Source organism: Rhinatrema bivittatum, chromosome 2, assembly GCF_901001135.1.
Source record: "Rhinatrema bivittatum chromosome 2, aRhiBiv1.1, whole genome shotgun sequence".
Lineage (NCBI taxonomy): Eukaryota > Metazoa > Chordata > Amphibia > Gymnophiona > Rhinatrematidae > Rhinatrema > Rhinatrema bivittatum.
The window spans coordinates 659,836,925-659,855,055 of record NC_042616.1 but is presented as its reverse complement, the minus strand read 5'-3'; the positions used below and the strand labels follow the sequence as shown (position 1 = coordinate 659,855,055).

The window sequence follows — 18,131 nt, the reverse complement described above, 5'->3', positions numbered from 1 at the left end:
ATGGTGGGACGGAAGGTCCATGGTGCAGGATATGAAGAGAATAGGCCCTCGAGGAGCGAGTACCCAATAGTCCAATATCCTGGAAAGAATAAGAGAAAAGACCCCCGAGGAGCGGTTGTCTAGGTTAGTGAGGACCCCGAAGGGAAGTTGTAATCGAGAGACCCCCGAGTAGCGGGTGTCTAGAGCTTCTCCTGGAGCAAGACCCTTAGCGATAGGAGGCTTCTAAGCTAGCAGCTTAGAGCAGGCAGAGTATCAAAGCAAAGTCTTTGCTAACTCAATTTGGTAGCGGAAGCGGAGGCTAGTTATACCCGGAGGTACTGACGTCATGCGGTGGGGCCGCCCCCGAGGTTTCCCACCATGACGTGTATTTGAGCGTCAGAGATGTGCGCACTCACACTCTAGGAGGCCACGGTAGTGAGCATGGCGGATGGGGACACCCATGCTGGTCTGAGAACGCCGAGACCCACAGCACTCTGCACCGGAGACAGCCATCTTGCCCAAAGAGAGGGAAAGGGGAAAAAAAGAGGTAAGGCAGACCTCAAGACCGTCAATCACTACCTGAGGATACCGCACTGCCACATGGAAACCCTACGCTCAGTCATAAGGGCAGTACAACCGGGAGAATTTCTGACTTCACTGGATCTATCCGAAGCCTATCCACATCCCGGTCCACCACGACCATCAGTGCTTCCTATGCTTTGCGATACAAGGCCATCATTATCAGTTCCGGGCGCTACCCTTTGGACTAGCTACTGCTTCTCGGACATTCACCAAAATCATGATGGTAGTGGTGGCGATGCTTAGGAAAGAAGGAATCCTCGTACATTCGTATCTGGACGATTGGCTGATCAGGGCAAAATCTCCAGAGGAAAGTTACCAGGTGATCACCAGAGTCAAGAATCTATTGCAGAATCTCGAGTGGGTCGTCAACGCAGCCAAGAGCTGCCTGCAGCCCTCCCAATCGCTAGAGTACCTGGGAGTCCGGTTCAACACCAAACAAGACAGGATTGTTCTTCCTCCTACAAGGAGAAGGAAACTTATGGACCAATTACGAAAACTGTTGAACTATCCTTGCCCCAATGTATGGGACTACCTCCAAGTTCTCTTGCCCATGGGACGACTTCTAGGGTTGATGTCTCATGACATCAACCCTAGAAGTCGTCCCATGGGCAAGGGCCCACATGCGCCCACTACAATGTTCCCTACTGTCACGATGGAACCCAATGTTCCAGAACTACTCCATTCGCCTCCAGCTACTGGCAGAGGTACGGACCCAGCTCGTCCCATGGGCAAGGGCCCACATGTGCCCACTACAATGTTCCCTACTGTCACTATGGAACCCAATGTCCCAGAACTACTCCATTCGCCTCCAGCTACAGGCAGAGGTACGGAAACATCTCCAGGAAAGATCATCTGAGCAAGGGAGTAAAACTATCCCCACCGACCTGGATCTTGCTCACTACGGATGCGAGCCTGCGAGGATGGGGAGCCCACTGCCAGGAACTGATGGCCCAGGGGCAATGGGACAAGGAAGAGTCTGGATGGAATATAAACCGACTGGAAGCCCGAGCAGTCAGACTAGCCTGCCTACAATTCAGTCACAGACTCCGGGGCGAATCTGCCAGTCATGTCTGACAACGCCACAACAGTTACCTACATCAACCGCCAGGGAGGAACCAGAAGCCAACAGTTATCCCTGGAAATTAGACCCACAATTGGCATGGGGGCGGAAACAAACCTGCAAGGGATCTCAGCCGCCCACATCGCGGGAAAAGACAGCGTCACTGCGGACTACCTCAGCAGAGAGAGCTAGACCCAGGGGAATGGACGCTGTTGACCACAGCCTTCCAGTTGATAGTAAATAGCTGGGGAACCCCAGCCATGGATCTCCTGGAAATCCAGTCCAATGCCCATGTTCTTCAGCCGTAGATGAGAACCACAATGCCGGGGATCGACATCCTCGTCCAGACCCGGCCACAGGAAGACCTGCTGTATGCCTTTCCCCCATGGCCACTACTGGGAGGGATCATCCGCAGGATAGAACACCTCAGGGGGCTAGTACTTCTAGTGGCCCCAGACTGGCCAAGAAGGTCATGGTACGCAGACATGCGAAGACTTCTTGTGGGGAACCCTCTGTGCCTTCCTCCACACAGGGGCCTTCTCCGGCAAGGACCGATCCTTCACGAAGACCCAACTCTAATCTCTCTTATGGTCTGGCCATTGAGAGGACTCGCCTGAAGTAGAGTAGATACTCTAAGGCAGTGATTGACACCTTGCTCCAAGCACGTAAGTTCTCCATGTCTCTAGCTTACATACAAATATGGAGAATATTTGAAGCCTGGTGTGAGGACCACGAGATCCTTCCACGGACAGGCAAAATCCCCATGATCTTGGAATTTCTGCAGGACAGCTTGAAGAAGGGGTTGTCTCTCAACTCCCTCAAGGTTCAGTTGGCCGCGCTGGCCTGCTTCAGAGCCAAAGTGGGCAGCATCAGTGTATCAACCCATCCAGATGTTTTCTGCTTCCTGAGAAGGTAAAACAAATCCGACCACCCTTAAAGTGGCCGGTGCCCCTATGGAATCTCAATCTAGTACTAGATTTCCTAGCGGGAGCTTCCTTCAGACCTACTCGCGGTGTGTCACTACTGCTCCTGACCTTGAAGACTGCATTCCTAGTGGCATCTCTGAGCTTCAAGCCCTATCCTGTTGAGAACCGTTCCTCAGGTTCACACCGGAATCCATACAACTACGCAAGGTCTCCTCTTTTCTCCCGAAGGTGGTTTCTCAATTTCATCTAAACCAAACCGTATCGCTATCATCTCCAGACGAACATAAGGATTCGGAAGACTCACGCCGTCTTCGCCATCTAAACGTCAGCAGACTCCTAGTCTGATACCTGGAAAGATTGGAATCCATACGAAAGACGGACCAACTATTCGTCCTTCACAGTGGGAAGAAACAAGGGGAAGCGGTCTTGCGGGCAACCATAGCCCGCTGGATCAAAGAAGTAATCAAGGCGGCCTACGTAGAGGCAGGAAAGCCTTCGCCTCTACAAGTCAAGGCCCATTCTACAAGAGGCCAGGCAGTGTCCTGGGCAGAAACCAAGATGCTGTCACTCGCCGAGATCTGTCGGGCGGCAATGTGGTCCTCCATACATACCTTCTCCAGGTCCTACCACCTGGATGTCCAGGCCCGGGAGGACACATCATTTGCAAGGGCAGTACTAAGTGGGCCACGGGCAGCCTCCCACCCAGTTCGGGAGTAGCTTTTGTACATCCCATTGGTCCTGAGTCCTTCTGCTACACACTAGGAAATGGAGAAATTACTTTCCTGATAATTTTGTTTTCCTTAATGTAGACAGATGGACTCAGCATCCCGCCCACGGCTGCCCCAAAATCAGGAAACCTCGGGTGAAAATCCCCGAGAGCAAGACAAGCACGGGTAAGCCAGGTATTACCCCTAATTCAAGACACCCATAGTTGCCAGGTGTCGGCGTTTTTCGGTTGCGTGCACTGGCAGTCTCCAATTTGGAAATCACTTGAACCAGTCCTAGTTAATCAAGTTAGCCAAGTTAATCAAGTTATTAAAACACACATATATCCACAATTGCTTTTCGAGGAGAATACTGAAGAGCTAAGCTTCCTGCTCGGGTATATGTAGGCTGATGTCAGCTTGAAATCGTCTCCCAACTGCTATCAGGAGTACACTATATCCAGTGGTCCTGAGTCCATCTGTCTACATTAAGGAAAACAAAATTATCAGGTAAGTAATTTCTCCATTTCAAAATACAGATTTGTGCACATAATTCCACTTTTTACACACAAAACCAGGATTAGGTTTCTGAAAATGTATCATAAAATAAATTATTGTACCATGTTAGTTTTTCCCCAATGCTGATTAAACTTGAAACAACTCACTCTTATTTCTGTTTTAGACAATGAGCAGCTAGCGCGTTCTGGCACCAACTGTTTGGAGAACGTTGTTATTCTGAATGGGGAAAAGTTCACCTTAGAAATCTGGGACAAAACTTGCAGCTGTATGTTGGATATCTTCAAAACCACAATCCCCCACGCGTAAGACATTTTCTCTTTATATAGTATATTGTGGGAAGGAAATAAAATGCATTTCATTTTCATTTTTAGCTTTAAAGTATAGGCAGTAGTTCTTGGTTTCTTGTGAGTAAATTAAACAGTATCAATTACTGGTAATTTTCATTTCATTTGGTCTTGTATAGAAACATGTATAGAATTATTCTTTCCAAATCAAATTATATGGTAATTCTTTGTTGAAACAGAAAATATGACAGCATACAAAAAGTGCAAGGCCCATCTAATCTTCCTACTTTCCTTTCTTATTCCTTTCTTATTATATAACATGCTATTCTTTGCCATTTATACTTACCCTGTCCTTTCTGTGCAGATTATAAATTGGTAATGCTATATTCTAGTCACAGTACTCATTACAGCAACAATATTCAGATTTATTTTATCATTAGGGCCTCCAGATATTAGAATTTTTTTATCCAGCTTTCGTATACTACATCCCTTATTTAGTTTAAACACTTGCAATTATAGGATCTGGTTTGTTCAGCAATGACTATGGCTCCCGTCACAGACAGATGCATTTCCCAAAAAAGTGATACTCTTTCTTGTTCCAGCTCATCAGCTATACTTAAAACTTCCTAGTGTGAAATATCCCTTTTTCTCTCTTGCCATAGACAGGTATCACCTTGGGGAAGGCCACCAATCTTGACAGCTACCTAATTCCCTAAATGTATCTTGTATTATACTGACTTTCTTCTTAGCCAAGCTCTTTGTTCTCAAGTTCAAAATAATATCAAGTTTTCCCACCTTTCTGAGCAATCATAAGAATGTGTAATTAATGTTTTTGTTTTTAGTATTGTACCTTGTTCAGATTTGAAAGATTATGGCTGCGTAATCATGTTATGTAAATAAATAAATAAATATTCTATCACTTGACTGAATTCTGATAGGCAGTTCATTAAATAAATACAAGCAGTATTCAAAAATAAAGTGGAAACTGCGTTGAAAGCTAGATAGCAGTGAATTAGACAATAGATAGCATGTAATAAAGCGTTTGAGACCTGTGCTGATCTGAGACACTAAATTCATTAGCTGCCTCATGCCCCTATGCATGCAAAGTCACTCAGATATCATTGATCCCCTATAGAAAAAAGTGGGAAATCAGTACTGAATATGCACCAGATATAATTTCAGTGTACACCAAGGTCAAAAAGCCAAAATATATCTATCCCCACTTCAGCCTTCACACTGCCTTATTTGTATGCTTTTTGAAACCCTTATTCTCCCTGTCTCCATAAGATTAAATAGGGAAAATCCCAGCACTCATGCTTATTATAGAGCAAATATTTATATTGGTGAAAGTACAAAACATCAAACATATACACAAAATCAATCTCTACCATCACTGTGTTTGATGAAGTGCAACCCGGTCATAAAGTCATAATATGCTGTACTTAGGTTCTTACACATACTTTGCTATGAATTATAGAAAGAATCTCTGTGTTTTTCCCATGCTAGGGTGGCCTGTCAGCTTACATGCAATTAAACCAAAGCAAAGTAACATTGATAAAAATAGGGACAGAATGAAAAGATGCCTTTCCTAGCGTATAGACAGATGGACTCAGGACCAGTGAGTTTATTCACCCCTGCCAGCAGATGGAGACAGAGCAAGCTGACATCACAGTATATATAGCCCTGCAGTGACCCCAGCCTGCAGGTATTTTCCATCTCCAGCAGATGGTAGATGTACATCTCCCTGTGGGGGTTGCTTCGAACTTTTGGAAGTAGAAATTTGAAATTCTAAATTCAGGAAAAGAAAGCCATGCTCTCCTGTGGTGATACCTAAAGTTCCCCCAGTTTGAGAATTGCTGAGGTGATTTCTATGTTCCCTCAGAGGTGTGCCTTGGACCGGGAGCTGGGTTTCCTGACATAGACTTAAGCTGCTGGTTCAGCTGAAAGGCCGAGGCAGGAGGCTGAGCGTGGCGGTGACAGCAGATACCCTCTTCCTCCGCAGCCGGAGTCCATCTCTGTACTCAGCCAGTAAGTGCTGAGCTCAGATGATATTTAGAAAAAAAAATAAAGTTTTACCCTGAATCAGAAACAGAGGGGTTTCAGAACTTCCTCTGGTCTCCATTCTTGGCATGCCATACTGAAATTCATTCCCTCTCTCGGGGAACTGGGCAGCCTGGCAGGTTGAGCAGCTCCTGGTGGGCTAGGCCCTGCACTTAGGCTTTTTTCTTGTACGCCGTGTGGTAGGCCGTGGCAGCCATTTTCATGCGCTCTTGTGCATGTTTTGCTGCCCTCTGTAGGACATCAGTATGCGCAGTTTGTCAGCTCTGTGCACAAGGTTGTGTACTCTGTTTTTGGGTGCGCTTTTTCCGCTCACAAACTTTTTCTATGCGCTTAATTTGATGCACAGGTTGTTGTGCGCCTTGCCGCATTTTCTTCTCGGCACTTATATTTTTGAGCACGAGCTGTTCTATTGCACGTTTACCGCTGTGTTGACGCCGGTAAGCAGGAAGCCTAAGCATCTTCCTATTTCTGTTGCCTGTCATATTAGGGCTTCTCAGCATGACCTGGCTTCTAACTTGTGTCAGCACTGCTCACACACTCAGAGAGAGTCGTCTTCCTTGGATTTTATTAAGCCTGGCTCTTCCCATTCTCATGATAGGTTGGTCACCGCCTTGACACCAGATCTTGGAGACACCAGATCTTGGTTCTCTCTTGACTGGCTCCTCCGCTGGCAAGGGCAGTTCTGTGGGACCAGCTTCAGTTCCTTCTGTGCTTGGTCTGGACCCAGCTGCTTTTTCTTCCCCCATTTCTGTCTGGTCAGATCCTCATCCAGTGACTCCTCCCTCTTCCAGTCCTATACTTAAGTGCCAGAGCTCGCCTCAGCTCCCTGCTGGTGTTCCCTACAGGAATCCAGATGACACTGATAATGAGGTTGATCCTGATTCCCTGGAAGATAGGGAAATTCCTCCAGGGCTGGAACCGTATCCGAACCATGTTGCTGTTTTTTCATAGAGATGAACTGCCAGCCCTGATTTCCCAGACATTGAAACAGCTGGGTATCCCTTGTTCGAATGCTATATCAGAGTCAAGGAAGAATCCTATTTTGGTTTCCTTATGTAAAGCCTCTTGTTTTTTTCCCTGTGATGGATGCTATTCTGGAATTGATTGACCTGGATTGGGATGCCCCAGAGACAAATTTTAAAGGGGGTTGGACTTTGGAAGTCCTGTAACCCCTGGATCCAGCTGTGAGAGAGCATTTGCATTTTCCCAAATGCTGTGGTATGTGCTATTTCTAAGCGGAAGACTATCCCTGTAGAGGGAGGAGCGGCTTTGTAGGATGTGCACGATAAAAGGATTGAGGCTATTCTTAAGGAAGCCTTTGAGGTGGTGGCAGTGAATTTACAGATTTCCTCCTGTTGTGCCCTAGTGGTGAGATCTTGTCTGCTTCTTTCTCAGGAGGTTGGTGAGTCTGGAGGGAATTCCAGAGCAGTTATGGAGCCTGCTGCCGTCTTTTTACCAGATGCAGGCTGTGATTTGGTCCAGACCTCGGCCATAGGAGTGGCTTTGGTGATAGTGATCAGGCATCAACTCTGATTGTGAAATTGGTCAGCTGATGCAGTTTCCAAAGCCAATCTTACCAAGATGCCCTTTACGGGCTCGCTCTTGTTTGGGAGTAAGTTGGAGAAACTAGCCAGTAAGTGGGGCGAGTCTCCAGTTCCTCAGTTGCCATAGGATAAGAAACAGTTACAGCACCCCTTTGGTATGAGGGGTTGTTTCCAGGGTTCCAGGCGTTTTCATCCCTACAGATTGACGACCTTTCAGCGAACTCGGCCTTGCTCAGTCCTTTCATCCCTGGCGGCCCAAGAAAGCGGCCTAGGGTGGTGGACCTTCCCGAGCTTCCCAATGAAGGTTCGCTGACCCACCTTCTGGAACAGAAAATAGAGGGATGTCTCTCTCTCTTTTATTGGAGGAGGGTCAAGATCACTTCGGACCAGTGTGTCCTGGAGGTGATACACGAAGGGTATGCACTGGAATTTCACAGTATTCCTGAGGACGTGTTCATGGTGTCCCCTTTCCACTCCCCGCAGAAGAAGCAGGCAGTGGAGTTCACGCTTCAAAGGCTCCTCAGACTGAGGGCTGTGGTTCCAGTGCCCACGTCTCAAGAAAGTATGAAACGATATTCCATTTATTTTGTGCCCAAGAAGGAGGGCTCCTTTCGTCCCATCTTGGATCTCAAGAGGTTCAACCCTCACTTTAAAGGTGACTCATTTTCGAATGGAAACCTTACGCTTTATGAAAATGGCGGTGCAGTTGGTGGAATTTCTGACCACCTTGGATCAGAGGCTTACCTTCATATTCCTATCTGATTGCAATCGCCAACGCTTTCTATCCTTTGCAGTGTTGGGGTGCCATTATCAGTTTTGGGCACTGCTTTTTGGTCTAGCCACTGCTCCCAGAACATTTTCCAAGATTATGGTGGTGGTAGAGGTGGCCTTGCGAAAAGAAGGATGCAGCCTTTGCACGTGCTGTATTGACTGGACTGCAGGCAGCCTCCGCCCCCATTTGGAGAGTAGCTTTGATACATCCCCCGGTCCTGATTCCATCTGTCTACATGCTAGGAAATGGAGAAATTATTTACCTGATAATTTCGTTTTCCTTAGTGTAGACAAATGTACTCAGCTTCCCGCCCTTGGCTGCCACATTAGTGTATTACTAGTACTCCTGTGGCGCTCTGGGTCCCAAGGGATTACTGGTAAATGTTCATCCAGTCCCTAGCTTGAGGTACCTAGAATCTTAAAATGAGTTCATTGTTTATGGTTGGTTGAGTACAGTTCTGGTTACCTGTTTTTAATCATTTTTTTAATCAGGTTTTTTGCTAGTCTGTCCACAGTTGCTTTTGAAGAGAATGCCGGCAGGCTGGGATCACAGCAGGGCTATATATACTGTGACTTCAGCTTGCTTCGTCCATCTGTCTACACTAAGGAAAATAAAATTATCAGGTAAGTAATTTCTCCATTATCTACCCTCATGTGGTATGCCATGGGGCACCTTCAACAGAAAAGCTCCTGAAAAAGAGGACAATAAAGCACTGTCATATCAGAGTAGTAACACAAACATTCTTAACATCTGAAATATCTCATCAGTTATATCAACTCTTAAATTCCACACATTTTCCAGGTACCTCTTAACTGAGCTATTGGGACATTTTCTGCACTCTGGATGCTGCACCTACAGCATTCTCCATCCTCGGCTTCTTCCTCTTTGTTCTTTTTTTCTGCCTCCAGAGCTGCTTCTTCTGGCTGGAGAAGACAATGATGGACACATGTAAAATGCGTCGCACTACAAACTACCTTACTTGTGGCTGGTGTAAGGGAAGGAAGCTTTCAGTGTGATCTATTGAGCAAAACAATCTTTACAGCAGACCAAATGTCCATTTGATCAGGACCCTGGTTGAACAATAGGCATGGTTGTACCACTCTTCAGAATCAGAAGTGGAATGAAGGGGAAGGGGGTTAGCAGTCAGGCCTGCGGGGGTGTAATCATCACCTACGAGCACAGAAAGAAAGTGGCACACCATAAAATGCCAGAATGTTATCTCCTGGATCCTAAGCACATGTACTTAGAGGGTGTTCTTCTTTAATGTATGAGTATTGTAGCAGGAACCAGAAAACTTGGCCATACTTTGTGTCACCACTAATCAATGGTTGTAGCAGGCCTGAAATTTCTGACTGTCGATATTGCTTACAATTCCGGTAGTTGGCTTCTTGGCTCCTTCGTGATCAATTCCTTGGCTTTGAAAGGCTAAAAAGGTTAAGGCTGTTCAACTTGGAGAAGAGACAGCTAAGGAAGGAGGCCGTATATCCATACAGCTTCTCACAGAACTGGAAATGATAGCACTAGTCACACTGAATCTACTCAGGCATGCTCTCTCTGTCAGTTCCTCTAAATCTGCCCTGAGAGAAAATAATCTGCTGCAGGAGGCTTGATGTCTCTTGTAAAGTGCATAAATGAATAGATATATTTTTAAAATCACCGAGGTGTACTTCAAATGCTTACTAATCTTAGCCCAAGTGGAAATGAAAGTACCATCCTCCTTTGCAGCCCTTTTTTTATCTGGCAGTTAAGAACATAAGAACATGCCATACTGGGTCAGACCAAGGGTCCATCAAGCCCAGCATCCTGTTTCCAACAGTGGCCAATCCAGGCCATAAGAACCTGGCAAATACCCCAAAACTAAGTCTATCCCATGCTTCTGATGCTAGTAATAAAAGTGGCTCCTGATCCTTTATATTTCCATCTCAGACTGAATTAGGGCTGGAATCTAGCACCATGAGCCTTCATTTGCATCTATCCATGGCTTTTTCTCTTAATACCCCCACAAGTGAAGTCATTGCAGTGATAGTCATGGGCCAGAGGCCATGAATAGAGCTCTTTCCAGAACCCTGCAATCTGAATCCAGCCACCAGATATCACACTTAAGCAATGACTGTGACTCTCTTCCTCCCCTTAGGAGGCTGTGAAACTTGCCTCTACAGCAGACCCAGCCAGCCTAGTAAGTAGAAGACCCAGTTTGGGGATGGAACCCCAGAGACCCTCCCGACTGTCAATGCACAGCACTTGCCACTGGGCTGCTCCTCTCCATCCCCCCCTTGTATACAAGCTGTTACTAAATTGTGAGACATGGACATAGAATGTCTATCAACTGTGCCAAGTGGCCACTCCTCCTTCCTCTTGCTGGTTCTCCCAGACCGATTATAGTATATGTGCTGCAACCACTCCATGCTGCCATCTCTGTAAAATCAATGAGAGAAAACTCTGAAATGGAACTTTTTTCCTAAGACTACCTTTTCTGATTCCATATGGAATTGCATAAAGTGAAAATTAAGAGGTTGGAATAGGCAAGCTCTTGTCATTTTCCATGGGAGGAAAATTAAACAGAAATTTATATTTTCTTCCCATAGGAAAGAATAGGATCTACATGTACAAAACAGAGGTTTCCTGGAATTATGCCTGCTCTGAACTGGACTGAATATATTCTGGGTAAAGTGCTTGGGGAGGCAAATAAAAGCTGCATAAATAAGTGGATAAATAACCCTTGGAGGCTGAAGGCAGAGCTAGGGAGTATTGGCTGGCTCTGCCTCCTGTGTGCTGCTAATGTTTTATTTCAGGCCCTCCAGTGTCAGAAACTATTTCTTCACGGAGAAGGGTGGTGGATACCTGGAATGCCCTTCCGAAGGAAGTGGTGAAGACTAAAACCGTGAAGGATTTCAAAGGCTAAAGGCTAGATGATGAGAATGAATGAAAAGAAGCATGGGGGTAGTGGGCCTGAGGGTAACCTGCACGGAATGGCAGTTACTTCCCTTAACAGAATCATGGGGGTAACTGGCACGGAGCGGCAATTATTACCCTTAATAGAATATGAGGGTAACCTGTACAGAGCGACATTTACTACCATGGGAAGCTTGCAGGGCAGACTGGACAGACCATTTGGTCTTTTTCTGCCATCATTACTATATTACTATGTTACTGAATACATTTTTTAATGTTTCAAAACTGCATGAATAGCAGCCATTTATCTTCTTTTGCAACGATAGATATTTGAGAAAAACTCAGTACTTGGACATTTTCACTTAATCAACCATAATCCTTTAAGCTCCTGTTTTTAGTCTCTTTTAATGTTAGAAGGGTTTTAAGATTTAAATTTGCTTTTTTGTAGTTTAAATGTTCCTATTTTTTTATTTTAATATGTTCTTTTAGTTGCATGCTCTTATTTAGTTTAAATGTTTTATCAAGTATTTTATGTATTTCATTTTAGGATGTGTATTTGGAAATTCAAATGTTTTAATTATGCATTTGATAATAAGTTGTAAACCGATGTGATGTTTTTTACGAACGTCGGTATAGAAAAACTAATAAATAAAAAAATAAATAAAAAATAATGGAAGCCCAAACTGCCAGAGATGAATCAAGCCGTATGTTATTTTGTCTCACTCCATTCCTTCTCCCAGATCTATTCCTCTGAGAAGGTTGCCCTCCACTAATAGATGTTTCTTCCTCTTCTGGGATCCTTTCTTGTTGGTTTAAACTACAAGTATAGAATAGAATGACCTGCATTTGGCTGAACCATCTGACTTGTGAGGATTAGTTATTTTGTTTTTGGGGGGGGGGGGGTTGTTTGGGGGGTTTTTTTCTTTGCAGAAATTGAAGTACTAAGAAGCAGAATCTTTCTATATGGTAGAAAATACACTAGCTGCTGGCTGTACAGCACATTTTGCATCTTAATTGCAAACTATCAGGATCATTCATCAGAATGCTTTATGGCATTATGACGGGCATTAGGGCACTAGCACCCGTGATAACGCCATAACACGTGTTATTTTTTGCATCTCACAATGTGTATGCAAATTTTGAAAATTTAGTGAAAGGGGAGTAGTTTGAGTGGGGTTTATGAAAATGAAGGGTGTTTAACATTGCGTGCGATAGCGTTTCACACTTTATCGCACTTTTTTAATGCCAGAAATTACACCTTTTTTCCTAGCATTAAGCTGTGTAATATGCCCGAACCAGGATTTGCGATAAATATCACAAATCCTGTTTCGGGAGGTGGAGTGGAGTAGAGAGAGCGAGCCTCAGGGTGACACACAAAATTTGTCATCTATTTATACCACTGTAGGAGTGGTCTAGGGTTTGGGGGCCAGTTTTACATGCACAACCAGAGGTACGAACAGCACAGTACACATCAGTGAACATTTGATGTGATTTGGAATGAGGAAAGGTACACAAAGATGAGATTTCTACAATGTACTGTCGCCCTAGCTTGATGCATTCTCTACCTAGGTCACAGAGTTATGGGGATCACTCGGTTATGGTGATCATGAAATCAGTGTGCTGCATACTTTGAGTCGCACTTATGGCAAGCCCAGTTTTAGGCACCTCTAATAAAATCTTCCACGGTGTAAGGTAGTCCCTTTGTTGTTAAATTTTTATAGGTGCCAGAGCATTACCACCACTGCCATACCATTATCTGGGCCTGCTGCTGCAGCACCAGCCCTGCACCAACAGCAACCAGAGAAATTCAGTGTGGGGCCTCCTGCAACTGTCATGCACTGACAGGCCCTGCAGAGCCTTGCCCCTCATACAGGTTTCCATGGTAACAGGAAGCCCATGCGAGTGTAGGGAGGAGGGGGTAGTGCGCTCAGGGCCTGTCAGTGCATGATAGCTACAGGAGGCTCCTAATGCAGGCCAGTGCCAAGACTTAGAAGTGAGGAGGGGAAGGGTAGCACTTATCCTGAGACAGGAGGATTTAGGCAGGCACAACCAGAAGGGGTGGGGGGACTCCTCTCCTCCTCCTGTAGAGGGGAAAGGGAGACAACCCTCCTCTCATCGCCCATAGGTGCACCCAACTTAAATCTGACCCTGGCTATAGCAGTGATTAGTAGTAGTAGTATTTGATTTATAACCATTAGTTTAATTATATATGTAATTCATTATTGTATGTTTTTTTGCATGCTGTTGTTTAACCCATTGGAATTTATCCTACTTTCTGTATATGGTTATAAGTGAGTAATTAATGTTTTCAATATATTAAAATAAATAACTTGCACCTCATTTTTGGGACATGAAAGGGACAATGATGGTATATTAATGCTTATTTCTCAATATTACATAGTCTTCTGAAGAAGTCGGCAGGATAAGCCACAGAATCTTCGTGTCGGCTGCTATGTTTAGGCTCCATTTATTAAGTGATAGTTTCTTTCAGTGCAGTTTGTGTAACAAATCCTTGTAGTTTCCACATTAAAATTCTAGTTATATTTGATACACAAGATTTAAACCTGTGGTGGTTTCCCTGATTTATATCCAAAAATGTATAAAACTGATTTATAAGGAATTGTTCCATAGTATGTCCATTTCACACTAGAGAAATGAAGGTATTAATAAGCATTTTGCATTTTTTTTAATTCTTGAGAATGTTAAGTACTTACTTTTTTTTTTTTAATAACTACCTTTTAAAATTCTTGTCTATGTGCTACAAAGATAAGAATAGATCTTTTGTAAAAAGATAGAATAAAAATGTTTCCAGTATTACTTGTGGGATTTCATGTTGCTGTATTAATTATGCAGTGTGCTTGCTGTAATGATACTGAAGCTTCTATTCTTTCTTTTAAGATTGTTAACTTGGCGGACCACAGGTGGAGAGAATGATTTCATTTCTCAGTCTGATGTGAAAGAAAAGCAGCTGGTATGTTTTGCAAATTATCTGTACAAAGGGAAAATTATCATTTCTGTTTCCAGTATTTGCTTCTAATATATGTCAGACATGCAATTCATTCTCTGAATTGTAAATGCACTCATTATGTGCTTGAAAAAATATTGCATCAATGTTCCTTTCTTTTTGTTTGTTTATTACACTTTGCAACATACGGAATGTAGGAAAAAGGATTGCGATCCATCTGCCTCTGTAGACAAAATAACTCTCCAAAAAAGGGATAGAAATTCAACAGATTTGATATCTTGGATGAGTTTGAAAACCAGAAACATCAGATCAGTATTTTCAAAAAACCAAACCTTCAAAAACATCCTCATTGCTTTCGGTGGGAAAAAAATCAGCATTATTTTGTGAGAATAATTTTCTAACACCATACTTTACATTAAAGTCTGCATATACCTGTTACATGCAGGCTTTACTGCTAATTTTCAAAGTGATTTTATATGCATAAAATCGCTTTGAAAATGCTGGTGTAAAGTCCCCTAGTATGTACACAAGTTAACACACAAAGTTACACTTGCTCCTATCCCTGCCCCAACTCGGCACCCCCAGCACGGAATGCCTAGTGCAAGTGCCTAAAAAATATGTATGTAGTTGGGTTACCGTGTGTACTTTTACACGCATACTCGCTGCCACATATAAAACCAGGTTTTAAATTGCTCCCAGTATGGGAATCTTAAGCTGTTCAAACAGAATGCTGACCCTCACTCCATTTGAACCAGCCCCCTTACAACACAATGCCACAGAGCAACACAGGCAGAGGAAAAGCAAAAAAATAACAGACAATTGGCAGAGGAAGTTATAAAAAGGCACTTCCAAAGTACACACAAACACAGACAATATCTATACAAGCTCCCTCACATATACCCCCATATACACTCACATGCACACACCACAAAATCCATCTCATACATTCCTACACCCTCCCTCACGCACATACATCACACACACTTCAACTCTCAGGCACCCACGCACATCTACACCCCACTCCAAACAGAGTCAGGGAAAATAAATGACAGTTTCTCAATTCACCTTGCATATACACACACACCCTTGTCTCAAGTACACCTCCCACCTACACATACAGCCATGCCCCCCAAAACACCACGCTCCACAGCATCCCTTCACATATTACCCCGCCAAACATTACACACCCTGCACACAAACCTACTGAAATATACACACCTGGCACTGATGCACACCCATTTAAATCCCCACACACTGATAAAAATACAAACCAAGCCCAGACATCCCCATGTGCACAACCTCTCCGCACACATCCAATTTACATACAATCACCACAACCATATCTGCTATCTACAAACATAGAGCAATACCCCAAAAAAACACCCCCACACCCCCTGTAGATACACAACCTCTCCACAAATACCTCCCACCCATACAACCTCCTATCCACCCAAAAATACACACACACACACCACACTTCCATTACTACAGATGATTCACAATACACACGGCCCTATACCCCATACATCCACATTACAAAACAGCCCTTTTTAATTTATTTATTTAAAAAATGTATACTCCACCTTTACGGAAATTGTCATTCTAGGTGACTTGCAGTTTAAAAATTTGTGAAATTTACATTTCACAGCACAGCATCATAGAATATTCCCTTACCCCCACTACACTACCTATAGCCCCCTTATCCACCCACACCCTCTCCTCCCCAACCACCCTGCACACCCCTTTGTACAAATGTGCTGGAAAGCATTCCTGAAATCATGCCTCAATATGCTTTCCCTACTTGTTTATTTTAAATATTAAACAAAATATTCCAAATACTAATGAAATTTTCAGATCCTAGGTATGGTCAACTCATATTTCACATTTCTTCAGACTGATACTGGCCAATCCCAGGCTGCTTATTACAGATATTAATTTCAGTAAACACAGGTTCTCTCAAAGTTTTGGTGCATAGAACCAAGAATTATGAATCACAAGAAAGTATTTTACATTGATTATACAAATTAGGAAGAATGATTGAAGTTTATGCAGGATTGTTAACATTTAACTTAGAATGAGTATCACATTAAAGAGACAAACAATAATTTGGTTATATGTAGTGCATGCAGCCATCTCTGAAGCTTCTGATCCAGCACAGAGGTAAGCAAATTGGGGGGTGGGCTCTCCAGGGGGGACTTTGAACAATCCTGAAGGGGGACCCAATCAAGGAAGAAAAAAATGGCTACATTGACGAGTTTGTGCCATGCCAGCACTGCAAGCTCAGTATTGACATCATTCTAAGCATTCCGCAGTTTAGCCATGTGTCTTTTTCAATGAGCTTAGAGAGAGGCGGTGGATCCAGGGCAGGAGCCGCTTACTCTGTGGCAGAACTGGATATGAGAGGAGCCATTGCGATGTTCCACAACCCAGGAAGACCTGCCATCCTCAGTATTAGATCTGCTTGTCTTCCCTCTGTTACTTAATACTATATGTAAACTAGCAGAATTCCTGTATTTTTGTAAATTGTCTCGTAGTGAAAAAGTTGTTTGAAAATTATAATTATGTACATGCATTAATTACAAGTAATGTCAGATACTTTTAACATTGCATCCACATTGTTTCTTTGAATTAACAAGTGCTGTTCCTATTCAGGATACATTATCACAGAAATCTGTGGACATTCATGAATCCATGCAACTGAAGTCAAATGAAAATAGGCACCACAACCAGCTCATATTGGGGTCTTCTGCCAGTGAAGAGATCAACAAGGTTCGATCTACAACAAGTGAGTGATTCCTAAAACTTCCCTTTCTATAAAGAAATACTTCCTTACATTACTTCTCAATTTACCCTGTTTAACCCTCATTCCATATCATACACTTTCTGTTGAAAGAGACCTGTTTCCTCTACATACTAACATAGTAATGACGGCAGAAAAAGACCAAAATGGTCCGTCTAGTCTGCCCAGCAAGCTTCCCAAGGCAGTCACTGCTGCTCCATGCAGGGTTACCCCTGTGTTTCTCTTAAGGTTAGTAACTGCCGCTCCGTGTCGGTTAAGCTTTTTTATTTATTCCCATCCTCTAGCCTTTTAGGGATCCACATTGTTTATCCCATGCCCCTTTGAAATCCTTCACAGTTTAGTCTTCACCACTTCCTCTGGAAGGGCATTCCAGGCATCCACCACCCTCTCAGTGAAGAAATATTCTTCCAGGACAAGCAAGATGGTAGTCCTCACATGTGAGTGATGTCATCAGATGGAGCCCTCTCACGGAACACTTTTGTCAAAATTTCTAGAACTTTGACTGGCACACTGACCATGTTCAGCATGCCATAATCCCTGTGGCCACAGGGGTCTCCCTTCAGTTTCTTTTTTTCCACGCTGCAGTTTGCCTTGCAGTGGGTTTAGGAGCTTTGTGAGATTTCTCTCACCTTTTTTCCTCACAGAAAGATTGTTTACTTCTTTAAAGTTCCCTAACAGGGGTCTCACATTGTGCTCCGTTCCCTCCTACGCTCGGTGAGTACTTTTCCCGTGTCTCCAGTCCTTTCCTGCCGCCTTACCAATCGATTCCTGCAGGTCACCGACCGTTTCGCACCCTTTTTTCGGCATGGCGACCGGGTTTAGAAAGTGTCCAGAGTGTCTGCGAACAATATCCATCACAGACCCTCACACTGTGTGTGTCCTGTGCCTGGGCTCTTCGCATGATGTCCACCGGTGTCCTGACTGCGCCCAAATGACTCCAAAAGGCAGATGGCTCATCTTGACAAAATGGAGTCTTTTTAAATTAAAACTAACTCCATCGACTTCAGCCCAGTCATCATCGGCGAGTAAATGGCCATCCACCG

The 18,131-nt window shown here is 43.9% G+C and overlaps 1 protein-coding gene across 3 annotated transcripts in view; it reads left to right on the top strand.

Annotated features, from left to right (window-relative positions):
- ARFGEF1 (ADP ribosylation factor guanine nucleotide exchange factor 1) overlaps positions 1-18,131 on the top strand; it is a 626,657-nt gene that overhangs the window by 567,735 nt on the left and 40,791 nt on the right. For all 3 annotated transcript variants that reach the window (XM_029591432.1, XM_029591431.1, XM_029591434.1), the window contains 3 exons: positions 3,934-4,072; positions 14,222-14,294; positions 16,941-17,073. In XM_029591432.1, the coding sequence (XP_029447292.1) occupies positions 3,934-4,072; positions 14,222-14,294; positions 16,941-17,073 (345 nt within the window). The remainder of the gene's footprint in view (positions 1-3,933; positions 4,073-14,221; positions 14,295-16,940; positions 17,074-18,131) is intronic.